The sequence below is a fragment of the Molothrus ater genome, chromosome 19, assembly GCF_012460135.2.
Source record: "Molothrus ater isolate BHLD 08-10-18 breed brown headed cowbird chromosome 19, BPBGC_Mater_1.1, whole genome shotgun sequence".
NCBI classification, from domain to species: Eukaryota; Metazoa; Chordata; class Aves; order Passeriformes; family Icteridae; genus Molothrus; species Molothrus ater.
In genome coordinates this window covers 12015586-12041928 of record NC_050496.2, presented here as the reverse complement: position 1 = coordinate 12041928, position 26343 = coordinate 12015586, and the positions used below count along the sequence as shown (strand labels likewise).

At 58.0% G+C, this 26343-nt stretch overlaps 1 protein-coding gene across 3 annotated transcripts in view; it reads right to left on the bottom strand.

Moving 5' to 3' along the window:
• SLC38A10 (solute carrier family 38 member 10) overlaps nt 1-19493 on the bottom strand; it is a 30085-nt gene extending 10592 nt beyond the window's left edge. Inside the window, exons 1-11 of one of the 3 annotated variants that reach the window (XR_004981323.2) lie at nt 19062-19370; nt 18093-18210; nt 15025-15070; nt 13889-13982; nt 12691-12834; nt 11685-11809; nt 8934-9036; nt 8082-8264; nt 6310-6421; nt 6025-6131; nt 1003-1156 (exon numbers count right to left, since the gene is read on the bottom strand). Coding sequence is in view for 2 of the 3 variants with exons in the window: in XM_036394668.2 (XP_036250561.1) it covers nt 1003-1156; nt 6025-6131; nt 6310-6421; nt 8082-8264; nt 8934-9036; nt 11685-11809; nt 12691-12834; nt 13889-13982; nt 15025-15070; nt 18093-18210; nt 19062-19160 (1285 nt within the window). In the remaining variant the exon portion in view is untranslated. Of the gene's footprint in view, nt 1-1002; nt 1157-6024; nt 6132-6309; nt 6422-8081; nt 8265-8933; nt 9037-11684; nt 11810-12690; nt 12835-13888; nt 13983-15024; nt 15071-18092; nt 18211-18743; nt 18988-19061 lie in introns of those variants that run through there. The other 2 variants (XM_036394668.2, XM_036394669.2) reach the window with 2 other exon arrangements.
• Nucleotides 19494-26343: the final 6850 nt, after the last annotated feature.

Below are 26343 nucleotides of genomic sequence, written 5' to 3'. Positions count from 1 at the left end.
CCCTCCTCCAGGCCCTGCTGAGGGCTCCATTAAGGGATTGGGAGCGTCTTTTGCTTGGAGTTCGCCGGCATCCGCGTGCCCGGGAAGGCACACGCGGCCTTGAGGAAGCCACGAGTAAACCACAAGTAAACTCCACCACGGAGCAACCCCAGAGTGAATGTTATCGGCAGCAGCACCGGTGTGGGAGACGCTCCAAGCTGCCGGGCAGGAACCCAGCCAAGAACCAGGAGGGAGGATAATCTCCACGAGAGCCAGCCCCTTTCTCCCTTCCGCTCTCAATCTCTGCGAGGATATTTCAAGGCCTCCAAAGAACAAAAAAAAAAAAAAAAAAAAAAAAAACCCACAGGAGAAGAAGGAAACAAAAGTGCAGCGAAGGAACAGGACGCGGCGGGGCCGAGGGGCAGCGCGGGGTCAGGCGGCACCTGCGCGCCACGGCCTCGCTCCGGAGCAGCTGGGAAAGGGAGGAGCGGCCGTAATTCCATCAGCAGCCCCAGCAAACAAATAATAAATAACAAGAACCGGTAAACAAAGCTGAGGCATAATCACAGGCTTTGTCAGAGAGGGAGCCGAGGCCAAATTTATACCCTCGGCACCAAAAAAAGAGGCAGTTCCCATAAATTTCCCTTCCTTCGAGGGTGATGGACGGATGGTCCTTGGGCTGGCATGGGGGGAGAACAGTCCCGTGGGCCAGGTGGGTACTCTGCTCATCCCAAACTGGGATCACTGCTCTGTCCCTCCAGGGGATCCCAAACCTGTACCACAACCTTCTCTTCCCAAAAGAACAACTCCCACAGTGGACCACTGGAGGTCACAGCAGATTTTCCAGCAGACAAAAGTGCAGCTTTTCCTGGGAAAAGGCCCCAGGAAGCTGGGAAGATGCACAGAGCTGCCTGGAAATTACCCTGCTACCACCACACTTAAAAAAAACAACCAGATTTCTCCTTCTTTTTAAGAGGTGACCTGGGAACAGGGCTGGGAAACCCAACTCCAGCAAGCACATACCTGGAAGTTTGACCGAATCCTGGTCAATTCTGCTCTCCTCTCTGTCCAGGTGCTCCAAGCCCACTGCTTCTGTCCTCACACGGGTGTCCTCGGTGGCAGACAGGGTGGTGTAGGTGCTGATCACCAGCATGCCCAGCCCAATCCACAGGATAATCTGCACAGAGGGACAGAGGGACAGTGAGCACAGGAAATCCAAGGGGACTGCTCCCCACAGCATTCCCACGGTGCCTGCACAGAATTCCAAGCTCAGCACAGTGACACGTGTTAGGGAGAGAAGAGAAATGTCAGAGAGAAACAGGAAAACCAGTCGCTCCTGGCTGAGGTTCATTTCTGGGTGTAGGGCCATGGGAATGGAAGCTGTTTCAGAGGCTGGAAGCTGTTGGAAAAGCTTTGGAAGGGCTCAAAAGTGAGTGAAGTGAGTGGGCAGGACCCAGGGATAGGAAAATGCATGTAGCAGACAAGGCCTACTGCAAAGACTCATTTCCTGGTATTCCCAGCATGAGAACTCCATGAAATCAGGTCTGGCTGAGCACAGAGGAGCCTGGCCTGGTTACAGCCCCAAACCATTCCAGAGAGCTGCTTAAAAATCCTTGGTTTTGAAAGCAAGGGTAACATGTCCACACACAGATCCTGGTCCTAGGGCTCAAGAAGCTGCTGAGAAATGACTCCCTGATTCCCAGAAAGCGAGGATCAAACAGAGTAAAAATAGAAGGGTGGAATCGGGATCCCATGGAGGGAAGGGCTCTTGGAATTTCTCTACCTCAAAAAGGAGAAAGTGATGAGCAGCAAAGGAATTTTTACAGCTTGTTATGTGATGACAAATTGATCTAAAAGGATCTAATTCCACATGAGTCATAGGAAGTGTTGGATGGCACTTGGACAACCTGGTCTAGTGGAAGGTGTCCCTGCCCATGGCAGGAGGTGGAACTGGATGAGCTTTAAGGCCCCTCCCAGCCCAAACCATTGCATGATTCCATGACTCCCAATCCTCACTGTGCAGATTTACATCCCAATTCACAAAAAAAACACAACAAAAAGATGCTTCTCAGTGTGGGGAAAACCAAGAACGGCCACAGGGAGCACTTCACCATTGGAAGCTGACAGAAAACTGCAAATCAAGGGGAAAGGTGAAATTGGAAGGAGGAATTAAAACATTGGCACTTCCAGAGGGGGAGGAGGGGCCGATGCTTTCCTCACCCACTGAGGGAGGTCACCCAGCAAGAGGGAGCAGCGTGGTCAGAGCTGGGCTCAGGGGACCCCGGAGGGCCCGTTCCCAGCACACCCCGCAGACAGCCCGACGCCTTCGGAAGGAAAAGGCTGGCGGGACGTGGAGCAGCTCTGGATCAGGGGCAGCGTGGCCAGGGAGCAGAGGCCAGACCTTAGAGCTGCTGCAGAGGAAACAGGAGCAGAATGTGCTGCCTGCCTTGCCGGGGTGCACAAAGAGCAGATATCCTGCCATCCACCCCCCTGGCCCCGGGCAAACGCCGAGTCAGCAGGTCCTGCACTGCTGCCCTGGGCTGAGCTGCTCCACTTCCTCCCCTCCCACAATCCACAGCCCCGGCACAAATGCATTTTGTGCCTGGGAGGTTGTTCTGGCACCTTCCAGAAACAACAGCGCAGAGGAAGAGCGTTTCCACAAAGAGGATCTATTCTGGTGCCACAGGAACCAGGAGCAACGTGGGAGAGGAGGGAGCTGTAGGAAACGGCTGAAAACATTAAATGCTTTAAAAGGATTTTTGTTGTTTCTTATCTTAGTGGGGAACCAGGGGCTCAAATGCCTCGGATTGAAACCCCTTTGATTGTTGCACATTTGGAGTTCAGCTGCGAGCTCCTGGAGCAGTGGGTACGGGCACACGTGGCAGTCAGAGACAGGCTGGGCTGTCCCTGAGCTGCCCTCACCCAGCTCCCCCCTCCTCACCTACCCCCTCCCCAGCTGAAGACCAGAATAAAGAGGGCCACGATTTGGCTTAATTCCATGGAGATGCTTATGCCATGGAAAAGCAGGCGGTTTGTGCTCAGGGGACCACCAGGGCAACTGAAGGAACGGGACTGAGGGCTGCAAGGACTCGAGCGCTCAAGGAACCAATCCAGGCAGAGGAGCCACCAATCCCCAGAGCATCCAGAGAGATCCTGCAGCGAGGGGAGGCTCAGCACTGCAAGGCACGTCTGAGCCGAGGTCCCAGGGGAATGATCCCCCCTGAGCCAGCAATCCCACTGAGAGCAGAGCCTTTTCTGCAGAAGCCCCTCTCAGCACAGACACGAGGAGAGGCTGTGGGAAGCCCTGGGGCAGCTCAGCAGGGCCAGGGCCAACTCCTGGGAGCCACGCTCAGAGCACGGACGGGAATCCAGCAGAGGAAGTTCACGCGGCCGCTTCCTCGGCCGGTTGTGCTCCCCTGGCCCTCCTTCCTCCCAGAAATGATCCAGCTCTGCAGAGCAGAGCCATTAGCTCAGCCCTGTCCTGCAGCCACGGGAAGCAAACACGCTGCATTTGTGTGGCGTGACGCCATCCCCGTCCTCCTCCCGGACACCAGCGAGCGCTCCGAGGGACGGAGTCATGGCGAAGGAATGCAGAGCCCCGGTCACTGCCAGCCCCCTCCTCAGAGATGCTGTGTTTTGGGGGGGCTGTACTCCTGGATGTGCTGCTGGGGAAGATGTGCTGGCCCCTGCGCTGCCAGGGAAGGGCAGAGGGAATCTCTTTTCCACCCGCACAGGAGCGAGCCCAGGGGTCACTTCCTGACCTCCGGCAGCTCCTCTTCCCCAACTGGGACAAGAGCAACTCCAGCCTCCCTAGGAGGGGCCTCTCGGACAAGCTTGTGTCAACACTGGGAAGGCAACACCTTCCTGCTGGCAGTTCCACACTCTGCTCGCAGACCCCCACACGGCCCACGGCAGCTCTGCCAAACCGGGGCTCCCGGGGAGCAGCGGGACGCAGACCTTTACAGCAACAGATGCTAAACCACAAGAAAGGGAACACTCTCCCTGCTTCACTCACAGCACTGTGTGCCTGACTCTGGGCTTTTTAACTGCTCTGGGACCTGCCTTTCCAACCTAACCCTTCCAACCAGGGCACTCCCAGCCCAGCCCAGCTGAGCAGTAGCTCCAATCCTTCCCAGTTCCTCAGCAGAAGCCTTTTGCTGGCCAGCAAACATCTGCCCATTTCCCTCCCCCATCTGAAATCCTCTTCATTGCTTTTAGCGTTTCGTAGGCTCAGTTTGCACCTCTCCTGTAAAAACCTGGCCTTTCACGTCACCACCTGCCCCACACTGGACGCTGCTGGGTGCCAGAAGTGGCCCGATGAAAGCAGCCAGTCCTCAGCAGCACAAGAACCAAGATAACCCAGAGAAGTGTAAAAGCTGGCGCTGAGGTTTGCTGCTCTGAAGGAGCTAAAACTGATGTAGGGAAGGAGGGGGAATGTCCCTGTACCCTGTTTGGACAGGGACAGGAAGGGAAGGACAGCTGAGCCCAGGGCTGGCATTCTCCCCCCACCCGCCACCTTCCTCAGGAGCTGACTTTGATGGAGTGGAGCACCTGATCAAAGGAGTGCAGGAATGAAGGAGGAGACCAAAGACAGAGCTCCAGGGAAAGAATAAATGAGCCTTTGCAAAGACCTGGAGGGAGGAGAGGGTGGGCTCGGAGCTGGGCTGTGGAGGCGGGGAGGTGCTGAGCAGGGCGGGCAGGTGTGTTCTCGCTCCAAGCAGGAATGCAAACCTGACAGGCAATGGATCACTCAGGGAAGGCTGGACAGCTTGCTGCCAGCCCCTCAAGAAGTAACCCGGGGCCTGATGCTTTAGATAAGCCCTTCCTCCTTTGTGGGGATTTCTGCAGGACAAACATCTCCCTGAGCCTCGTGACCGGGTTTGGGGTCAGGCATTGTGAGGGCCCCAGTGTCCCACCCCGAGCAGCCGGGCTTAGAGCTCAGCCTGTCCTGAGTGCAGCCCCGAGGCACTGCAGGGAAACACTCTGGCTCAGCCGGAATAGAAAGCAATTCTTGAAAGTGCTCTTTGTTTCCCTGAAAAACCCAGGCTGGCATTCAGACTCCTGCTCGGGGTTTCACTCAAAGAAGTTCGGAGCTAAGTGTCAGAATTCAGAGTGAAAGCTGGAAAGTTGGACTACTTCCTTGTGTCAGGGAAAGCACAGGGAAGAAAAAAAACACAGCCTGCTTAAAAAATTCACGTAGGTTTGCAAAGCCACAAGTCATTAAGCAGAGAACAAGCCACCAGTTCTGTGGGCCCCACAAAAACGTGCTGCTCTCCCCTGCTGACTCCACACTGTGCCCAAAACCTTATTCCCAACCCAGCGCTGTCCTGACTGGGAATGTTGGGACAGAGACCTGTGAAAAAGGCAGTGGATTAAATTAGTGTTAGGGAAAAAACCCAAAACCTGTTACTTTCAGCCCACTGTATTTGCAGGAGCAGAGAGATCAAGCCCAGCAAAGAGCCACTTTGTTTCAGTCCCTGAGGAGGCCAATTCAAACTGGAGCAAAAGGAAAAGTTAAACTTCTAACAGCCTCTGAACGACCCCAATCCCTCAGAAAATCAATTCCTGAAGCAACACCTCTATGTGTGTGTTCCTTTTTACTATTATTTTGGTTGAAAGCAGAAAGCTGAGGGTCGGCAGCACAAACCACATTGTGGAGCCCTGTTTGTTTTACCCAGCCCGGGCAGGTCGGGATGTGAGGCTTTAAGGTTTTACAGGCTGCCTGGATTTCCTGTTCTGAGGATCCAAAACCTGAATCCCACCCAGAGGAGGACTGGAAGCAGCATTTTATGCACAAAATGATTGTTTCACTTGATGCTGGAGGGACAAAAAGAGCTGGTGTTCCAGCTTGGGCCATCACCTCTGCCACTGTCTGTGCATCCCAAAGTGATGGACACCCACCCAGAACAGCTCCCACCTGTACTGGGCAGACTGGAGGGGGAGGCTGGAGGAGGTGCTGAGCAGTTTCTGTGCTGCAGCCAAATGAAGCACGTTCCCAGGCTCTGCAGAGGGCTTAGGGGGATGTCAAGCAGCATCAGCACTGACCTGTGAACAAAGCGCATTCTTGTGGATCTTCTTGTAAATAAGAGCTGGGCAGATGAAACAAATGAGGCTTCCCATGGTTGCACCTGTCAGGCCCAGGACTGTTTCCACTGGAGAAAAAGAGGAAAAGTCAGCAAAGGTCCTTTCCAGGAGTGCCAGAGCAGCAGCACGGGACAGCTGCCAGAACCCCCGGGCAGGATGGGGTGTGAATCTGGTCACCCCAGCCAGGAAAACAAATAACAGAGCCCAGAGAAAGCAGCCAGCCCTTGTTCCCAGCTCCTCACTCACCATTGGGGATCATGATGCCTCCGACCATGGTTCCAAACACAACAGCCAGCGTCAGGGCTTTGAAGCGCAGCGGGGGCATGTAGCCCCCGGCAGCGAAGGTGCCGTCCTTCTGCTGGGAGGGCAAGGGTGCAGGGGGAGAGTCAGCTCTGGGATTGCAGTCCCCAGACCCCCAACAATTCCCTCAGCCCCCCAACAATTCCCTCAGCAATGCTCCCTGCAGCTCCAGCCCATCCCAGCTGTGATCCCCCCCTCAGCAGGGACTCAAAGAACAGCCCAAGGCCAGAGGCAGGAGGAAGGAGCTCAGGGGTGCAGCAGGAGGGAGAAGCTGCAGAGGAAGAGCTCTGGCTGTGCTAGGGAGAGGTATTCCCCAACAGCTCTGGGAGCACAGCCATCCCCACTGCTTTCCAGCACAGGAGCAGCCCCTCTGACTGGGAGACACCCCAGGGAGAGCACAGGGGAGGATGGGTGCTGCTGGAGGAATTCCAGAGGCCCTCTGCTTCCCATCCCATCCCACCTCCCGAATGGGGGGTGTGGAAGGCAGAGGCCCCAGTGTGCTCTGCAGACCCAGCAGGTCCCAGCTCTGCTGCTGCACAGATGGGGGAGGAAGGCAAAGCGACACCTTCAGAGCCCAGCCAGCCACGAGCTGAGCCCAGGCGAGATCCAAAGTGTTCCCAAGTGTTTCCAGCGCTTCCTCCTCTGCACCCGCTGGCTCTCACCGAGCCTGCCCCCATCCTCAGGCCCTCCCAACGTGAGAAAAGAGCCGGGGGCTTCTCACAGGCAGAAGTGGCAGGATTTAGGGCTATAAATTGCTCAAGTTTTATTTCCTGCCTAAGAGGTTTCTATTTATGCGGATACACAAAGGCCTCAGAACATTCCCACAATCTCTCAGTGTTATTTGCTGAATCCCATCGGCGCGCTCCGTGCGCACAATGCACAGAGGAGAACACGCCACTGCCACAAGGGACTCACAGTCTCCAGCAGACAGACCAGCCTCAGTCACAAAGGCTGGCTGAGGAGCTGGCCCTGGGAAAGGTGGAACGTGTGGGAGAGGGCTGGATCCCACATCCCACCGCCCGCCCCCGGCACCACAGCCCGGGAGGCGCTGGAGGAAGGGGACATCCGAACCCGCAGAGGAAAGGGCTGCTCCAGGGCTGCTGACAAAGATGCTGGGTGAGAATAATGCAGCAGGAATCAGCAGGCACACAAGGAAACAAGAAGAAATGGGGCTGGGCTGGGCTCCGAGGCCGGGAACAGGAGCTTGAGCTCAATGAGTTGGCCAGCAAAAGGACAGCAGCTGGAGCAGCAGGAAATGAGGAGGCTCTGCTGCTTCCAAAAGCACATTTCTCCCTTTTTCTGAGGGGAAGAAACCACCTCGGCTCTGAGCTGTGTAACGTGTCAGTGCCAGAGCTGGAATCCCCAGCAGAGCAGGGAGCAGCAGCCACGGGACATGAGCTTTACACTGGGAACTCCACTCCTTTGGCCCATGGAATTCCTCTGCAGAGCGGACACAAACCTCCAAGTGCCAGGGATTAACCAATGAGCAGAGCAGGATTTAGAGATGGCCACAGGCCCCTGCTGCACTGTCACCACACCCTGGGCACTGAAGATTTTTTGGGAGTTGAGGTTTTGTCCCTCGGGATACCGAGTACCTGCCACATGCCATTATCACCAGAGTCTCAGGGAGCCAAGGCCCATTTGGGGCCCAGAGACCAAAGAGTCACAAAAAGCCTTCAGAAGTCAAGCTCCACACTGAGGCAGCCCTGGGATCTTACCTGCTGCTCAAAGAGCAGGGTGTTCAGAGCCTGTCTGCAGGGCAGGATCATCATGGGGAACCCCACTGCCACGGACATCATGAATCCCACTCGGATCATCTCCGTCACCACGTTGGAAGGGAAGTTCATCAGCACATTCCCAGCAATGGCCTCGGTGTAACTCACGTAGCCAAAGAAGCCCACCTGAAGAGGGGAGCAGGGTTGGACTCCCAACATTTCACACCTGCTCCTCACAGAGGGGACAGACAGTGACCTCCCATGGGAGCAGCCAAGTGGGAGCGTGAGGTCACTCCAGGGGCACCCCAAAACCTGGGACAGGTGGTTAATCAAGACTGGGAACTGCCTAAAAGCAAGTTTCTCATCAAATCCAGGGCTTTTCCTAGAAGACACACTTTGCTTGCTGCCAGGCCCATGGACTGTCCCTCTCCAACAGAAAGAGGGGGCTGTCACAATTCCCTGCAGCAGCCTGGATCATGGGCCAAGGCTCTCTTCAGGAATTATTAACCCAGTTTTATTAACTGCTGCCTTATGAGGCATAACTTCCTTCAAAACAGGCTGGAAAAAGCTCTCCCAAACTCTGGGCAGCAGCCTCTGCTCCAGGCTGGGCCTGGGAAGATCTGGGCCTCCACTCTGCCTCCATCCAAGGAAACATGCTACTCTGAAAACCTGGATTCTCCCAGTGCCCCCTGTGCCCTTGGGTTCATCACCTCCCACCTAACTCTGCTTTCAGCAGGAGGACTTATCTGTCAGAATAAATACAGATAAGCAGAAACCAGCCCCAGCTGTAGATAAAGCCTCATCCCTGTGGCCCCTCCAGATTTCTGGCAAGGGAAGAGAAGGAGAAGTTCCTACCATGATGTAAAAGGTGGTGACCACGTTTAGGGAAGAAGCAAATATGGAGCTCATGATTTTGACAGACGGCTCATCCAAGCTGTCGTAAGTAGGCAAGACCTGACTGTAAAAAAGGGTAAAATATTTAAGGAAACCTGCAGGAAACGGGAGAAAACCCCCAGTCCCAGCCCAATCTCTGCTTCAGCCCAGCAGCAACGAATCCCTGACACCTTCCCCCTCTGGAGCATAAACACCTGCTGCTATTCCACAATTTATACTGCTAATGCCAAGAGATTTCAGAACACTCATAACTTTTAAGTGTTGCAAAAATATTCCTGCTCTCCCCACCCCACCACGTGGAGCGAAACGTGTGATGTAAACATTTGGGTTCAGGAAGGGTTGCAAAATGAATGACCGTTTGTTCCCGGGGCCACGGGTGGCTCTGGGCCAGCCCCAGCGCCAGAGATTATTGTTCTTGGAGCTCTCCGTGCTGATAATTAAAGCAACACAGTGTTTACAGAGGAAAAGAGGGAAGAAGGTTGGAGCATCCCACTGTCTGAAGGAAAATTAAACAAACAAACCCCAGCACAGCAGCCTGTCCTACTTCAGCTCGCTTCATAGAAAGCCACAAGTGCCAATTCCCTGGGATTTGGGGTATTTACAGCCCTGGAAAGCGTGGGGAATGTTCCTTTTGACATCAGGTGCATATTTTAGCAACTCATTAACCTCTTGTTACTTTAATTCTAGCAGCTACATCCCGGAGCTCTCGGGAGAAGGGGGGGCCTGCAGGGAGATGGGAAGGGGTATCCCCAGCTCCAGTGGGCACCAAGCCATTCCCAGGAAGTGTGTCAGGCTGGGCCCAGCAGAAAGATCCTTAACCCTTAATCCCTGAACGTCAAAGGAGGTTCTGGGGCTGGAGGTACCAGCAGGGAGCAAGGACTTCCCTAGGAATCTCTCCTTTTGGGATTCCTCCCTGGGACTGAGGAGACTGGCATCCCTAGGAATCTCTCCTTTTGGGATTTCTCCCCAGGAGTGAGGAGATTGACTTCCCAGGGAATCTCTCCATTTGGGATTTCTCCCTGGGAGAAAGACTGGCTTCCCAAGTCCCTCCATTTAGGATTCCTCCCTGGAGAAAGGAGACTGGTTTCCCTAGGAATCTCTCCTTTTGAGATTCCTCCCTAGAGAAAGGAGATTGGCTTCCCAAAGTCCCTCCATTTAGGATTCCTCTCTGGAGAAAGGAGACTGGTTTCCCTGTGAATCTCTCCTTTTGGGACTCCTCCCTGCCCTCTCCACAGCTACCTCCAGCTACATTCTGGCCTTCAGCATCTGAGGGAAGGGTCCAGCCAAACATTCAGGCTTGGGAAGGAAAAAAGAAGGGAAAAAGGGAAGCTCTGCAGTGTGTGGGATGGTTAGAAAGGTGATTCAGAGGTTAGTAAAGTTAAATCTACCCAGCTGAGACTATGTAGTTAAACTACATATAAAGAGAGGAATAGAATATATAGAAGGTGGGTGGAGAGAGAAAGAGAGAATACACAGATGGAAAGAAATTTTTAAAAATATACAAATATTGCCTGGGCTGGGGACAGGGTGTTTTCCTGATGTTTGGAAAGAATACACAGCTTTAGATTGGGTTTGCCACAAAAGTGCTGCCATGGAGCCCATATTTAGGCACACACACAGGTCCAGACGGAACCATTTCCCTGCATTTCCAGCTCCCAGGAAAATTGTCCTGGGTACTGCATGGCTTCCATAAGGGAAAAAAAATGAAAGGGATTTGTTAACAAGGTAAAGCTGCAAGAGAACACAATTCCCTTTGCCAGTTGTAATGGAGACATTAAACAGCAAGCCTGGAGTGTGCCGGGCTAGGATCTGAGCTGCCAAGAGAGCCAGTAAGTGGGAAATGATGATTTGGATCTTGGAGTGGGTGTAAACACAGCAGTCTGAGCAAATTTTATCTGTCACATTCATTTACTGTTGGCACGAGACCCATTTGCTGGAACTACATGGGGGAAGCCCAGCTCTGCCAGGCTTCCAGAGAAGGATGCTCCTTCCAGAGCAGGGCAGTCCTTCCCTGCCCAGGGCTGGATTCACACGGGTTAGAGCTGTCACACAGCACTCACCTGCTGTCCTGGTGCAGCAGGGAATGCTGCTGGAAACCTGGGACAGTCTGGCCTGCCCTCACCTTCTCCCACTTGTCACAGAAACCCTCCCAAACCCAGGGAACTGGACAGGTGGAAATAGCCTGGTCTGCTCTCAGCTCCTTCCACGTGCCACTACACCCAGGGAACTGGAAATGCAGGAGTTATACAATATTCTGGAAATGCAGGAACACCCCTCCAAAGCCAACACCTGTGTGACCTTCAGAGTGCTCTGCAGGAAATGTGGGGAGCAGAGCAGCCCCCAGCATTCAGGGGCTCACACAGGGGGGTGGCACAGCCTTTCCTGGTGCTCCAGCATTCCCTCCAAGAACCAGGGGAATTGCATCCCTCCTGCAGCTGCACCAGAAGCTCCCGAGGAGCTGTTTGGCTCCAGTGGTCTCAAGTTGCTCCATTACAAGAACTCCCAGGTGAAATGGAATAACAAAAGGATCTGGGTAACAAAAGGGTCACGACTGAATGAGAGGCTGAACTTCAGCGAGCTGTAAAGTACCCCGATGAAAACAAACCACCAAAGCAGATGGTATCTATCCCTTGCAGATCCTCCTGACCCTGTGCCCCTCACACAAACTCCCAGCAGGAACAAGTGCCAGGGCTGGGAAAGGCAGGTACTTACGACTGGCAGGCAAAGGACATTCCAAAGATGGGGATGCAGCGGAAAATGCCCTCCCAGCGCATGTAACTGACCCGCTGCAGCCACTGCCCGCTGAAGAGCCCGTGGTTGAAGGAGGACAACACAACCTGCAGCAGGACAGACAGCAGGGGTGAGCAGCCAGCCCCAAACAGCTCCACGGCAGCAGCAATGCCAGGCTGGGATAACCCGAGCTGCCAGCACAGCTCCATCCCAATTCCCCAGCCCCACTGGGTCCCACCCACAGGGCCACCAAGGATCCCAGGGAGTATTCCAAGGGATCTGTGACATTCCCCCCTTGTTTGATGCCATCAGAGCACACACAGTTTCCACTGACACGCTCACTGTGAGAATCATTGTTCAAAGCAACCTCTTTTGCACTTTTTAAAATGTGTTTTTAAATCCAAACAGGAAGCACCGTTGGCCTTAGAGAATCCTGTTCAGCAGAGAGAGACAAAGGGTCCTAAAACAGGATCCCACCTGCTGCTCCAGGGCCATTTAACACCACCAGCTCACCAAAGAGAAGGAAAAGCTTTATGGAAAGAGGGAGGAGCCGAGGCCAGGGAGCTCCCTTGCCATGGACACAAGAACTGGCAGGAGTTGGGTTGCACAGGAAGCAGAAGGTAAATATGTCTGAATGTCTGTTTATAATATCCTTGGATGGGGTTTCTAATCTCCAGAGATGTTTCAGTGCAGCCAGCTCTTGTGAATGTTGTGGTTTCTTAAAGGCACAGCTCCTGGGAGGTTCCACACCCCCCTGAGGAGGCAGCTCTGAGGTGTGACCCTGCACAGCCTACTAGAAAAGTTACATGCAAAGAATTCCCACAGCTCCCTTTCCTTCCAGTCCTGAAATTTGGGTGAGACAGGGCTGGAGCTCTAAGAGAGAATCACAGGAGCATCTGGGAGCTCACAGGAGCATCACAGGAGCGACTGATCACAAAAATGAACAGAAAGGAGGAAAAGGAAGGGGATGCCCGGTGTCCGTACCCACCACGAACATGAACACGCTGTAGAAGATGAGAGCCATGGCACTGAAGGACTGAATGGAGGCCATCATGTTCCTCTGCAGGCTCAGGGGAAGGACAATGCACAGGGAGACAGCGAAGAGCAGGACAATGCGGAACAGGCCCGACACCTGCACAACAGACCTGCATCAACACCTGCAGCAGGGAGGACACCCCACACAGCCCCCAGGCAGCAAACCCTGGCATGGCTCATCTGTCCACACTGGAAAGCAACTTTAAACAGTGCAATTGTGTGTCTGGAGGTGTTTGAAGATGCTGCGAGCTCGGGCTCTGTCTGTGCTGAGCTGAGACAGTCACTGGGTGCCACTGTTGCTCTGCAGTGTGTGACAGGTCCAAGCTGGAAGAATTTGGGGGGTGGCTGGGGGGGTTAAATGCTAATCCAGCACAAGCTATTTAGGTATTTTCATGCAATTAAATAAAACCTAAATTTACTTGGGGAGACGAGAAATTGAAAGTGTTGAAAACTCCAATCCAGAAAATTAATCAAAGCCTCACACTGCTATTTATTATAGCAGAGCACTCTGGAATGCTTGGAAATATTTAATACCTAATTTGGCTGCAGCCTCAACGCATCTTTTTTAACTTCACAGTTCCTTAATCTGAGCTTAGGAGCATCAGGCAGCACAGATAACACTGTACCAAAAATCCTTTTGCTTCCCTGCACGGCCCTCATGCTGGCTCTGAGGAGCACCTCTTGCCTCTGAGCACCCTGAGCCAGCAGCAGGCTCATCACACGGCTGAGGGGGCAGGAACACAGAGACTTTGGCCACAAAACCAGCCAGGGACAGGACAAAAATCCCTCCTGAACTACAGGGAGGAGAGCTCAGGCAGAGGAACTGCCTGTCACTACTCACTGGGGCAGGAATTAAGGCAGGAAGCATTATCTCCCCCAGGAATCTGCTCCAGAATTAATAAGGGACCAAGTTAAAAGAATTCCTTTGATGGAAATGCCTTATTGGAGTTTTACACAGCTGATTGTTTGCCATATGTCTGAGCTCCCCAGACTTCCCAGAGCAGAGGCTCTGTGCACGAGGATCCCTCCATGAGGGGACCCCACAAAGCCCCCCTGGGACGCCAGGGGATGCTGAGCAGGAGCTCTGCTGTCCCCAGGGGACACAGGGCTCAGTGCAAGGGCAGGGAGCCCTGCAGGAGTGATTTATTCACCTGCAATCCGAGCATCTGCGCAAAGAAGTTGGAGCCCAAATCGCCGATGACGACGTAGAACGCGATGCAAGTGCCCAGCATCAGCCCAATCATGCTGCAAACACAAACAGGGACAGGTCAGGAGAGCCACATTCCATCCTCAGTGTTGGGAAGAGCAGGACATCTCCCCTGCACTCTATCCCAACAAAACGGCCACCAGAGAACCTCCATCCACACCAAACACTCGGGATGCAGCTCTGCCCACAACCCACACAGGGGTTTAACTCCTGTTGGGAGCCATGGGGGAAAAAAAACCAAGAAAAACTAATCTTGGATGACAAGAACTCCTTGAACTCCTGGAAAAATTCAAAAGAATCAGCACGAGGCTCTCAGAGCCCCACACCCACTGCAGGACCCTGCCATGAGAGTCTCAATATCCAGTGGGCTCTCCAACATCTCTCCACACAATGGACCACACTTTAATGAAAAGATTGTCCATGAACTGCTTCTCCTCCCACTCCTGGACCACTTTCCTTCCCAATTCCAATTATAGAACATCCCTGTGGCAATTACAGCCTCTGCTTGCATGGACAAGTAACATCTGAGGAATATTCTGTGTATTTTTAGTGCTGAGCAGAAGTTTGCAGCTGGGAAGAGCGAAGGAGCCGGCACCACTGGCGGCCCTGGGCTCAACGTGCCAGGAAAAGAATCCCTGCTGGAAAAAGCAGGGCTGTGAGGATTGTGCCATCACCTGACATCTGCACTGGGGTCATGGGAGGAGCAGAGATGGAGGCAGGGTTCCCCCTGAAGGCATCTCTCAGGGAAGGGAGCACAGAGGGCAGGAGTGGAGCAGATCCTGGGATCCAAGGAAGCAAACGCTCCCTCCCACCAACCCCACAGCAGGGATGGCACCCCTGGAGAGCTGCCACGAGTGACACGGCTGTGATTTCACAGCAGAGCAGCTCATCCCTTCCTTCTGTGCTCCCAGAGCCTGGGAAGTGCTGGAAGGGATGGAGGTGACACCTGGGAGCTGTGCTCAGGGCATCTCACCCAGCCTCCTATGGAATTCCAGGAGGAAGGAGAGCACAGCAAGGCTCAGAAAGGTTCCCACCACAGACACCCAAACTGTTCACACTTTGAAGCAGCAGCAGATTTACCTTGTTTCCACCAACATTTTTCCTGCTTTTCCATAGGCATGAAATGCTGGCATAAAAGGGAAAAAAGAGTGGAAGTTAGTCAAAGAAAGGTCCAGAACAGGGCAAGATGTCAGTTCACAATTAGACACCAGCAGTGACACAGGGCAGTGCAGCAGGAACCCACCACTGGTATTTTGGGGCAGTTTCCCTCACCCTCCCACTTTCTTTTTCAGCCTTTCCCTTTGGAAATTGAAAACCACATAAGACAGGAGCAGGGATGAGGGAAAGCCAGCAAGCAGGTTCTTTTTTTTCTATTTAAAACCAGAAGTGGTGTGAAGCAGCAGCCACACATGGCAGCCATTAAAGGCAATGGGAGAGAAAATATCCCTGTACAAGATTGTGTGTGGCGAAAGTTAAAGTGGTGCAGAATTCCAGTCCAAGTCCCCTTTTTATTTTTATCTTCCCCCTCGAACTGGGCTGCCCGACATGGCTGGCTGGGAGAGCTGAGCTGGTGCCCAGAACGTTCAATCCCATTCCCAGAATACCCAGTGCTCCCAACCCACACCAAAGGGCTGCTGCCAAGGCTGTGCTTTCCCTCCCTCCCATCCTGGGGTTGGAGCACAAAATGCTCAGTAGTCCTCAAATCACTGGGTTTTCTCTTAAAAAGACAATGCCAAGAAAACTTTATTCTATTTTTAGCTCCTGCTGGGCAGAACGGGAATGGGGAGCTCCGGTGCCAAACCCAGACCACAGTGCCCAAATCTGCCAGTGAGGTCCAGCATGAACCCACCACCCTGGAGTCCCCTCTGCCTTCCCTCAAGACACAGCCCAACATTCCCAGAGCCCGCCAGAAAACAAACTCAGATCCTTTCTGGAAGCTTCTTCTGCTATTTTAAATATTAGCTTCAACTCTTGATTTCCTTGGACTCTACTCCAGCTAAAAATTCAGGAAACGAGATGTTCTCCCACAGAATGAGCAAAAGGCACGGCAGGGACCCACAGCCCAGAGCAAGGATGTGGGGGAGCACCCAAAATAGCAGCTGGATCAGTGACAGGGCAGTGGGACAGATGCCACCAGGCACCGTGCCCGGGCACGGGGAGCGGCCTCCTCTGGGAATTCACAGCCAGGAGGGAAAAGGCAACAGCTCTGGGGGGGTCAGGCCCACAGACAAAGGGTCTGGGAGGAGAAAGAAGAGCCAGCAAGAGGAAAACATCCCTCCTGGAGATGGGTCAGTAACAGGCTGAGCTCAGGGCTGGGGGATGGAGGAGTGGTGCTGCTGAGCACATTCCAGCCCCTGGACATGGACACAGACTGGGGTGATGCTGCAACCAGCCCATCTCCCCGGCTGTTTGGAATTGATGCTCAATGAGAACAAGCCTCCAAACACTGTGGGGACAATGTAAAAATGAGATTCTTTATCTTCTCCAGGAGGTAACAACTGTAAAATAAATGGTACAGTCAAATCCTTGGAATGGGATCTTGGAATGCCCCCAGACTGGGCAGAGCCTGCTCAGTACCTGAAGAAGCCTTTCAAACCCAGTGTGGTTCCTGGGACAGAGCTTCAACCCCTGGCCCTGCAGGGCTGAGCTGCCCAGCACAGCCCCAGCACATCCCAAGTGCTGCTGGAAGGGGAGGGATTCACTCATCTCCTGCTTAAAACCCATCTGGGAGCTTCCTGCCCTTCCCTCCTCACCCACACATCTCCCTGCAGCCCTTCCCCTTCCCGCAGTGGTGAGGGGGCAGTGCCAGCCCCGGCCTGGGACAGCCTTTGTGCCCAAGCCATGGCTGCTGGGGTTCCTCCGGAAGGCTGTGCCCGCCTGCAGGGAATGTGCACAACTTCCCTCCGTGCCAAAGCCTCCCAGGAGTGCCCGCAGCTGTCCCCGGGCCCAGCCTGAGGGGACAAAGGGCTCTGTGTGGAGCTGCCCGACCCCAGAGCATTGGGATGCGGCGCGGGAGCGTGTGGCACCTCTGCCAGGGCTCCGGGAGCGGGCACGGCGCTGCTGCCAGCCCCCCCTGCCAGGAGGAAGCTGGGAGGCATTGCTGGCCCTGTCTGTATGGCAGCCCCTTGGCTCCTGGGCGGGCAGAGGATCCCTTCTCCCCGGGACACACTCCAAGGTGCAGGGACTCTGTGTCCTCCGGGAAGCGGCGCACAAAGGCGTCTTGTGAGGGGCAGGGAGCAGCGGCAGCTGGGTGGGGGCTCCTCCTTCCCCCTGGCACCAAAACAACCTCCCAGCCATGGGGCTTCTCCCTCTTGTCTGTTCCTAGCAGATACAAGTCAGCAGGAGCTGGGATGTGCTTCCTGGGAGCAGCACCTCGGGCGCCCTGAGGGAGGAGCAGACCCATCTGTCAGCAGCTGCTGGGAGCCCCCGTGCCAGGGCAGTGCCAAACAGCTCCCTCCTCTCACAGAACAGCGAGGCAGAACGAGGAAAAGGAGACTTTTCCTGCTGCTCCATATGCCAACAGCAAGGAGTGGAACCCAAACACCTCCTCCTGCTCCCCAGGGCAGTCAGAATCCCAAGAGAGGCCACGAGCAGAGGCCAATCCTGGCGCCAGCGCTCAGCTCCGAGGTTTTGGCACAGCCAAAACCCACGCAGGGATCTTCCAGATGTTTTTGTTTTCTCAGCCCTTTGGAAGCTCGCTCTGTTTCCTCTCTGCTGAGCCATAAAGGAGCTCCCAGCTCGGATGCAGGCAGCCCAGCTCCGTGCCAGGCTGGCAGGACCCGCTGTCCCGGCAGCGCTGGCTGGCTGGGTGGGGAGCTCATGCCCAGACCCATAATTAATTCATCCCAGCCCCACAATTCATCCCAGATGGCTCCCGGGAGCTGGGGTTTGGATCATCTCCTCCCTGCCCTGCAGAGTCAAAACAACTCAGCACCCATTAACAGGGCTGTGGGAGCAGGATCCAACCCCAGCACCGCCCCGGGGAGAGGCTGAGGCACAACAAGGAAGCTGGGAACTGCAGCAAGAAAAAAAACATTTGTTGTTCCAACAGCACCGCTGAGGAAATGCAGTCAGGGAGGCCAAGGAAGGTCGTGGTGCTGTCAGAGGAGCAGCAGGGCTGGGGAGCAGCCCCAGAGCTGGGGTCTCACCGAGGCCAGGGTAGGTCCTGCGCTTGCTGAGGTTGGCTGATTTCACCAGGAACATGCAGGACTGGTGGGTCATCCACGAGCAGAAGATCAGCAGCACGGCTCCCAGGAGGATCCCACACTGCAAAGAAGCAGGGCAGGAGATGGGGGTCAGCCCCCCACCACAGCCCAGCCACCCTCCCTCAGCACCCTCAGCCTCCCCCGGGTGCTCCAGCCACGTTTTTCCCTCTTTCAGGAAGTTCTGTCCCCTTCCCACCACCTCCACATCACCCTCTCCACAGCACAAGGACACAGGAAACACACGCCTGCTTCCCACAGCTCCCAGCTGCACCAGTCCAAGCTCCAAGCAGCAAACTGGGAGCAGAATTCCCAGCCTGGCTCACCCCTCCAGGGAGCACAGACAGACCCCGAGGTGCCACCCCTGCTGCAAACTGATTTATCCACAACCAGCTGGCATCACACACTGCTCAGCCAGCCCCGGTCCCCGGGCAGGGCTGGCACCCACGGGCACCCAGCAGGGGCTTGGCACAGCCCCAGATGCCAGGGAGGGGCGGGGGGCATAGCAGGGCTGGGAAAAGCCTCCAAGTTACGTTTATCATGTGGGCAAACCCTTGGATTTCATTTCTCCCTTCTCCTCACAAGACAAGCACAAACCATCAGCTGGAGACCACAGGGCAGGGAAAACCCAGAGTGTGGAGCAGAAGTTTTGACTTGGAGACGTCACCACTGGTACAAACGCGGTGTTCGGAACACGAGATGCCCGCTCTGGGTCTGAAGCGTTTCCTTCACTGACTTTCCTCTCCAACGGAACGAAGCCCCAGTTGGGGCCAGAAGGGCAGAAGCGGCCGTTGCCCGCCCGGCCCGGCCCAGCCCTGGAGGAGCCCGCCGGGGCTTTCGGCTGCCGGGGCACGGCCCGACCCCCCGCCGCAGCCCGGGGACACCGGCAGGACCTCGGCCGGCCCCAACGCTCACCTGTCGGAAGCAGAAGGGCACGGTGAGCACGCTCACCCCCACGATGCTGTTCACCACGTTCATGATCAGGCCCCAGTTGGAACCCGCCGCCGCCGCCATGGCCCGCGGCAGAGGATCCCCGCGCCGGGGCACCCGGTATGTGGCTGCTCCCTGAGCCCCGCGGCCGGCTCGGAGCACCCGGTGCCCCCGGTCCCCCTCAGCCGGCCGTGCCCGCCATGGCCCCACCGGGCACGCCCCGACCCGGCACCGGCCACAGCGGCACTTCCGGCTTCCGCCGCCGCCGCAGGAAATGACGTTTACGCGCGGGGCCGCTCCTGCCGCCCCGGAAGTCTGGACTCGCTGGTGGTGGAGGACCAAGGGGGGTCCCCGTGGTTGGGGGCTCCCCCGGAGAGCCGAGCACGGCCAGGGAGGTGCGGGAATGCACCAGGACACACATCCGTGCGGATCCGCGCGTGGAAAGGCACGGAGAGGGGCGTGCACCCGCCTTTACACGCGTGTGTGCACATACACACATGACCACACAGCTCGCAGCAGCGCTGGCACCCGAGCGGGGGTCCCCAGCCTGATGGCGGCCTCTGAAAGGGCCCTCGAGGGTAGAACATCACCCCCGGCATCCCCTCCCCCCACACATCTGGGCACGCATCCAGCTGTGCACACACATCTGTTCCCCATCCCACCCTCAGCCATCCCCAGCTCTGCACCCCCACATCCCACGGGAGAGGGGAAAAAGAAGGAAAGATTGGGGATGGGATTCTTTATCTTCTCGGGGGGTTCTGGAAGGGTCCCCCGAGGCCAGGCTGGCGGCAGCTCTGAGTGCCACTCGCCAAGGGCACGTTCCCATCAGAACGGAACGAAGCGTGGCGCTCGTATAATTTGCAGCAATTGCGATGGGAAACCGCAGGAATTCGCTCTCCAGAAGGTTTGCAGGGAGGTGAACAGGCGGCCTAATTCCCTCCAGGTGTGCTGCAGCATCGGTAGCTCTGGCTGTGATTTCCTGGCTCCTGTGCCAGAGCGGTGGCTATGTCCGTGCATGTCCTCAGGGTGGGATGAGGGATCCCGTCAGGAATGTCACCCATGGCCAGGAAAGGGCTCTGGTGGCTTCTCCATGTCCAGGTGGGAGCCGGGGGCTCGGGAAATGTGCAGAGCCAGCCAGGAGTCGCAGTGACACACAATGGGGACACCAGGGGAGCTGCCCCCTGCTCTGCCACCCTCCTGTGCCACAGCCCCGGGGCTCGTCCGTGCTCATCCCCAGGGAATGGGGTTTGCTGCAGCTCCTCAGGCACCATGAGCTGCTCTGCAGCCCCAAACAGCCCAAATTCTGCCTCCAGCAGGAGCTGGGTCCATCCCAGCAGTGCCAGGTTCCCATCACACACCTGCCGAGAGCAAGGAGAATCCTCTGGAAAGCTCCAGCCACCAGGGACCCCGACCCTGCCCTGCCGGCAGGGGACACTGGGAGCCGGGAAACGGCCCTGAGGGGTTTGGGAGTCAGCAGCAGCATTCCCACCGGGAATCCCAGGTGGCTCAGAGCCCTTCCCAGCCCTGCCCCATGGCCCAGATTCCTCCCACGGAGAACAGCCAGCCCCGGAGGATGGCACAGCCAAGTGACTGTAATTAGAAATGGGGGCTCAGGGCTGGCTGAGCCCGCAGGGACCCTGCCCTGCTTTGTGGAAGCACAAATCCCTCGGGATGCCCGGGGGCCGCTCTGCAGGGATGTGCCCACGTGTGCTGGCACACACAGAGCTGAGCTGAGCCAATTCCCAGCTGCCACAGGTGATGCTGTCCCAGGAAAACAGCTGGGGCCATCTCTGCTCCCACCCATCCCACTCTTGCCCGGGGTTTGCCTCAGTGGCAGCTGCGTCCAGGGGGCTCCCATGAACCTCCCACGGCACTGTGATGCTCTTCCCTGGAACCATCCCTGCCCTCCCTTCCTGGGGGACACAGCAGGGCCCACAGGGAATGGGGAGGAATGGGAACCCCCTCTCCAGGCCTGGGGCAAGCCCACCCACACCCCAGCCCATGCCCCCCCTTCACCCCACCCAGCATCCAGGACCACCTTGCTCCTGGTTCCAGTGACAGATGCCTGGCAGATCCCCGGAAACAGCCGGCAGGGATTGAAAAACATAAATTAAAACAAATTGCAGTTTTATATTGCAAATAAGGGCAGTTTGATGGGTTTTATTGCAGAACAACCATTAATGAAGTGCAGTTTCAGGCACCTTAATTGCTCAGGGACCAAAGTTCAGTCCGTATCTGCAGCACGAGCTGGGAGCCGCCACATGTCCCGCGAGTGCCGGGCAGGTTGGGAACGGGATCGGGAATGAATTTATGAGCACGATGAGGAGGATGGAGGCAAGGGGTTGAACCCATCTAGGGGGGTTAAAGCAGCGTGGGACAAACAGCACAGCCCAGGCTGGAGGGAGGCGAAAGCCCGTGATGTCCCCGCCATGGTGTCACCCTAGTGTTCCCGCAGTGCCAGCCGTGGGGCCCCGCAGTGGGTACTCACCATGGGATGCATTTTGGGATGGGGGTCTCCAAGCACTTGGGATGCTGGGGCTGCCCCAGGGGCTGGGGAGGAGCGATGCAGAGCCACGGCCGTGGGGGGCCCCGGGAAGCCCCCCAGAACAAAGCACGCATGGGTGTGCAGGTTGACACAGCACCGGGGGTCCAACCAGGGGATCCACACACACCCAGGACACGCACACCTAGGACACGCACACCCAGGACACCATCGCGAGCCCCGCACACCCAGGACACCATCGCGCAGCCCCGGCACCGTCACACCGCGCGTGGACCCTCTCCCCACCTGCACATACCCACGCCTAGCACAGGCATCGAGCTGTACCGAGCCGTTCCGAGCCGCACGGTGCCTTACCGGACCTTACCGAGCCGCACGGTCCGGTGCCGTGCCCCCGCGCGCGCCCGTTCATTCACCCGCCCGCGCCGTGGGAACGAGCCGCGCGCGCCGCGGGCGGGAAGCGCAGCCCCGCGGTGGCTCCGCCCCTCCCCGCGCGGATGAATGAGCGAGCCCCGCCCAACTCCATATTAGGACATCCGGCGCTGCTATGTGGGTGGGGCCTAACCGGGCCGCCCCGCCCTTTCACTCCGCCAATCAGGGCGGCGCGCCGGGCCCCCCGCCGGGCTCCGGCCTTTGTTTGTGGAGGGCTCCGGGGCCAATGGCAGCGCGGGACGGGGGGCGTTGGGCCAATGGGAGAGAGGGACGGGGGGCGCTGGGCCAATGGGAGAGCGGGACGGGGGCCGCTGGGCCAATGGGCGCGCGGGGGGGGCGCGGGGCGGAGCGCGGGGCACGGCCCGGCCCGGCCACGTGCGCGCGGAGCCGCCTCCGCGGGGACCGGGGACAGCGAGGGGACCGGGGGTACCCCGGCGCCACCGGGCTGTGTCCCCAGCGGCTGCCCCGTCCCCAGCAGTGCCAAGGACACGTGCCTGTCCATGGCTGTCTGTGCCAGATCCCGGTGCCACCAGCGGCTCGGCACCTTCTGCTCCGGTAGACCCCGGGGATGACGGGGGAGCGGCCCCAGCCCCGGCTGCAAACCTCGGGCACTGTCCGGGTGTGTTGTGGGTCGGGGCAGGCCCTGGCAGCCGGAGGTGGCAGCAGGGTTAGTTTGGATTGGGCTGCCTTTGGCCCCCTCGCCCGTTATTGCCGGGACTGGGGCGGGGGCACCGTCCTGGGGGCTCTGGGCAGCAAATCCCAACTGCAGCGGCCATGCAGACGGAGCTGCACCACACAGGGCTGGGACGGAGCCACGTGTGGATCTGTGTACCGGGACAGGGCTGTGCCCAACACGGAGGGGACTGCACCAGGCAGGAGCCTCCCACGGGGTCCCGAAAAGGAAAATTCCCATCGGGAAATCCCATCCTGTGCCTGGGATCTGCTGAGAAATATCCTGGTTCCCAACCGGCTCCAGTGCCAGCCCCGTGCCCGTGCCATGGGCACACTGATGGCAAAGCCGGGGCACTGCCAGCGCAGCGGCAGGAGGAGCAGCTCTGTGCTGGAGGGGTGAAGGTCACGGTCGTTTTTTCCGTCACAGGCAGCTCCCAGCTCCATGTTTGTCCGTCCCAGTACCTCCAGTGCTCCAGGACACCGCCACAGCCCAGCTCAGTGTCACACCGCCCGTGGCACCGACATTCCCAGCCGGGAGCCGCGGTGGCGGCTGGTGCTGCCCATCCTGGGGGTGCTGCTGCCCAGCCCGGGGATGCTGCTGCCCAGCCCGGGGGTGCCGACTCCGCTCCGTTCGCTCCTCATCGCCCTCCCCGCGTCTCCCACCCCCAGCGCACAGCTCCGGCTCCATCCCATCCAGCCAGGCCTGCCTGCGGCGCTGCCAAACCACAGCGGCGGCAGCGCACCGAGCACCGGCCCGGGGCACGGCCCCGGCGTCTCCCGATGGCCGGGACAGCGGGCAGCCCGCCCCGGCCCCGCCGCGCTCTCCGGCAGCCGGGGAAGCACCGGTGCATCTCCCGAGGCCCGGGAGAGAACAAAGGAGGGCAGTGCAGCGGAGGGAGCGGCGCTGCCGGATGCGCTGCAGCGCGGATAATCCGCCCCGGCACAGCCCCCGGAGCACCGGCAGCCCCGGTGATCGGCCCGAGGCGGGAGGGCTGTGCGGGCTGGGGAGGGGGCTCAGCCCGGCTCCCCCGGCCGCCCCATCCCGGGTCCTCCGGGGCGCCGTGCCCCCCGTTCCATCCCCGCGGCCGCGCTCACCCCGGCTAATGCCGCGCCATAAAGGAACCGACTTACATTAACGACTTTTGTCACCAAAGTCATTAACATAATAGGGCTTCCACATCAAAATTGAATATTAATGCTCCGCCGGCTGCGGAGGGAGGCGGATAATTGCTCTAATACATTTTCCAGTCGGATTTTCGCATCGCGGCAGCAATTGCATTAGCAAACCCGATTATTCCCACGGCCGGTACAATGGGACGGTTAATGGGAGTTAAGTTCCTGCCTTTTTCCTCGGACCCCCGAGCGGCTGCGGCTCCGTGCCCCCCACTATCCGCAGCCGCGGGGGGCGCGGGGCAGGGTACGAGGTCCCCGAGCTGCGGAGCCACCTCGTCCCTCCGCGCCGGCAAACGCGACCCTTGGACGCAGACGGCCTTGAGACACGCCGGGAACGCCGTGGCCAGCTGGAAAAGCGCCTGTCCCCGGAGCCGTGCTGTTCCGAGCCGTGGGGAGCCCTGGCATGAGCCGTGAAGGACAGCAGAGGGGACACAGCGGCCCGAGGGGCGCACCACAGCGGTGTTGGGGATCCAGGGGTTGCTCCCAGCTCCCGCCCCAGGACAGTCAGGGGACCCTCCAGCCTCCTTCCCTCCCGAGGGGGTTCGGCAGCTCCTGGGCGGATAAAGCTCAGGAAAATAGCTGAGGAGGGGGGAAACTGCTGGGATTGCAGCCCCTTCACTGCACCCCTAAACACGTCCCTTGTGCAGGGACAGGCTGTGCCCTGTGCCACCACACCCCATCCTCGGGGTCCCCTCTCGCCCCCCAAACAGGGACACTGTGCTGAGGGGGCTCTGGGGTGGTCCAGCCCCAGCTGAGGGGGGACAGGCACCGTGAGAGCAGCAGCAGCAGTGGACAAAGGCAGCTGCAGGGCTGGGGGGTGGATGCGGGGGGATCCTCATTAAATTGACTTTAATTGTGCTCATTTGGCCTCACTTCATTGATCAGCCTCACACAGCAGAGTTATCCCCACGGGGTGGGGGGGCTGCCCACAGGGTTTAGACACCCACAGTGGGGGTCGGGGGCTGCTCAAAGGGAATGTACCCACAGGAGGGGTCTGCCCACAGGGATGCCAACTCATGAGAGGCAGCCTGCCCAGGGAGGGGGCTTGCCCACAGCAGGGATTGCCCAGGTTTGATGTTTACCCACTGGGGATCTGCCCACGGTGCCCAGGGACACAACCCTGGTGCTCCACAAGCCCTGGACTCAAGCCCTCCCCAGCGGCATCAGGGCTTCCCCCGGCTCCTTCCCACTCCCGCCGGCATCACTGCGGGAAGGAAGAGCCCGAGAGCCGCTCCTCGTGAGGTTTTTCTGGTTCTTTTGCAGTCAGGAAACTCTTTCCCAGCACTCCCAGACCGCCGGTGGCTGCACACCGGGATCTGCACCGCGCTCCCGTCTGGCACCAATTCCACACGCCGGGATAATCCATAAGGGCCCTTTCCCGGCCTTTCCCGTGCGGACAGCGATCCAAGGGCAGCCGCGGAGGAGGATGCGGGGGCTGGGTGTGCGCTGCCATCCCGTGTCCTTCCGTGTCCCTCGGCGTGTCCCCAAGCATGGCTCCGTGCCGCAGCCGCACGTCCCGCTGCACCAGCGCCTGTGCCGGGCTGTGCCCCGCCGTGCGGCCGCCTGTTCCCGGCTGTCCTTGTCCGTCTGTCCCCGCGCCGTGTCCGTGCGGTGCCGGAGGGTCCCCGCGGCCCCTGGCCACTCCCCGCTAACTCGATTGCCGTCCCGCGTAATGAATCGCCCGCCGTAATCTAATCGCGGTTACGAGCCATCGGGATTTATTTCAGCGTTTTCAATCAATTACATCCTTTTATTGTAAAAAAGGAAAAAAATTCCCAAACACTGCAGTGCCCCGACAGGAATCCCGGTGGCAGCCGCTGCCAGGCCTCTGCTCCCGGTGCCCCCCCGGTGCTGCTCCCGTTCCTGCTGTGTGGTCCTGGTACCGTTCAGGCTGCCCTGGCCCTGAGCAGCCCCCCACATCACACAGCCCCTCAGCTGGCTCCGTCCCCTCCCTGAATTGAGCACAGCCCCACACACTGCACAGCCCCCCAGCACTGCAGAACCCCACACACTGCTCTGCATGGCCCCCCAACAATGCACAGCCCCCCAACACTGCAGAACCCCACACACTGCTCTGCATGGCCCCCCAACAATGCACAGCCCCCCAACACTGCAGAACCCCACACACTGTTCTGCATGGCCCCCCAACAATGCACAGCCCCCCAACACTGCAGAACACCACACACTGCTCTGCATGGCCCCCCAACACTGCACAGCCCCCCAACACTGCAGAACACCACACACTGCTCTGCATGGCCCCCAACACTGCACAGCCCCACACACTGCTCTGCACAACCCCACACATTGCTCTGCATGGCCCCCCAATACTGCACAACCCCCCCGACCATGCAGAACCCCACACATTGCTCCGCATGGCCCCCCAACACGGCAGAACCCTACACACTGCTCTGCAGGCCCCCCCCACTTTGCACAGCCCCCCAACATTTCACTGCACATCCCCCAACACTTACACCACACCTCGCAGGGCCC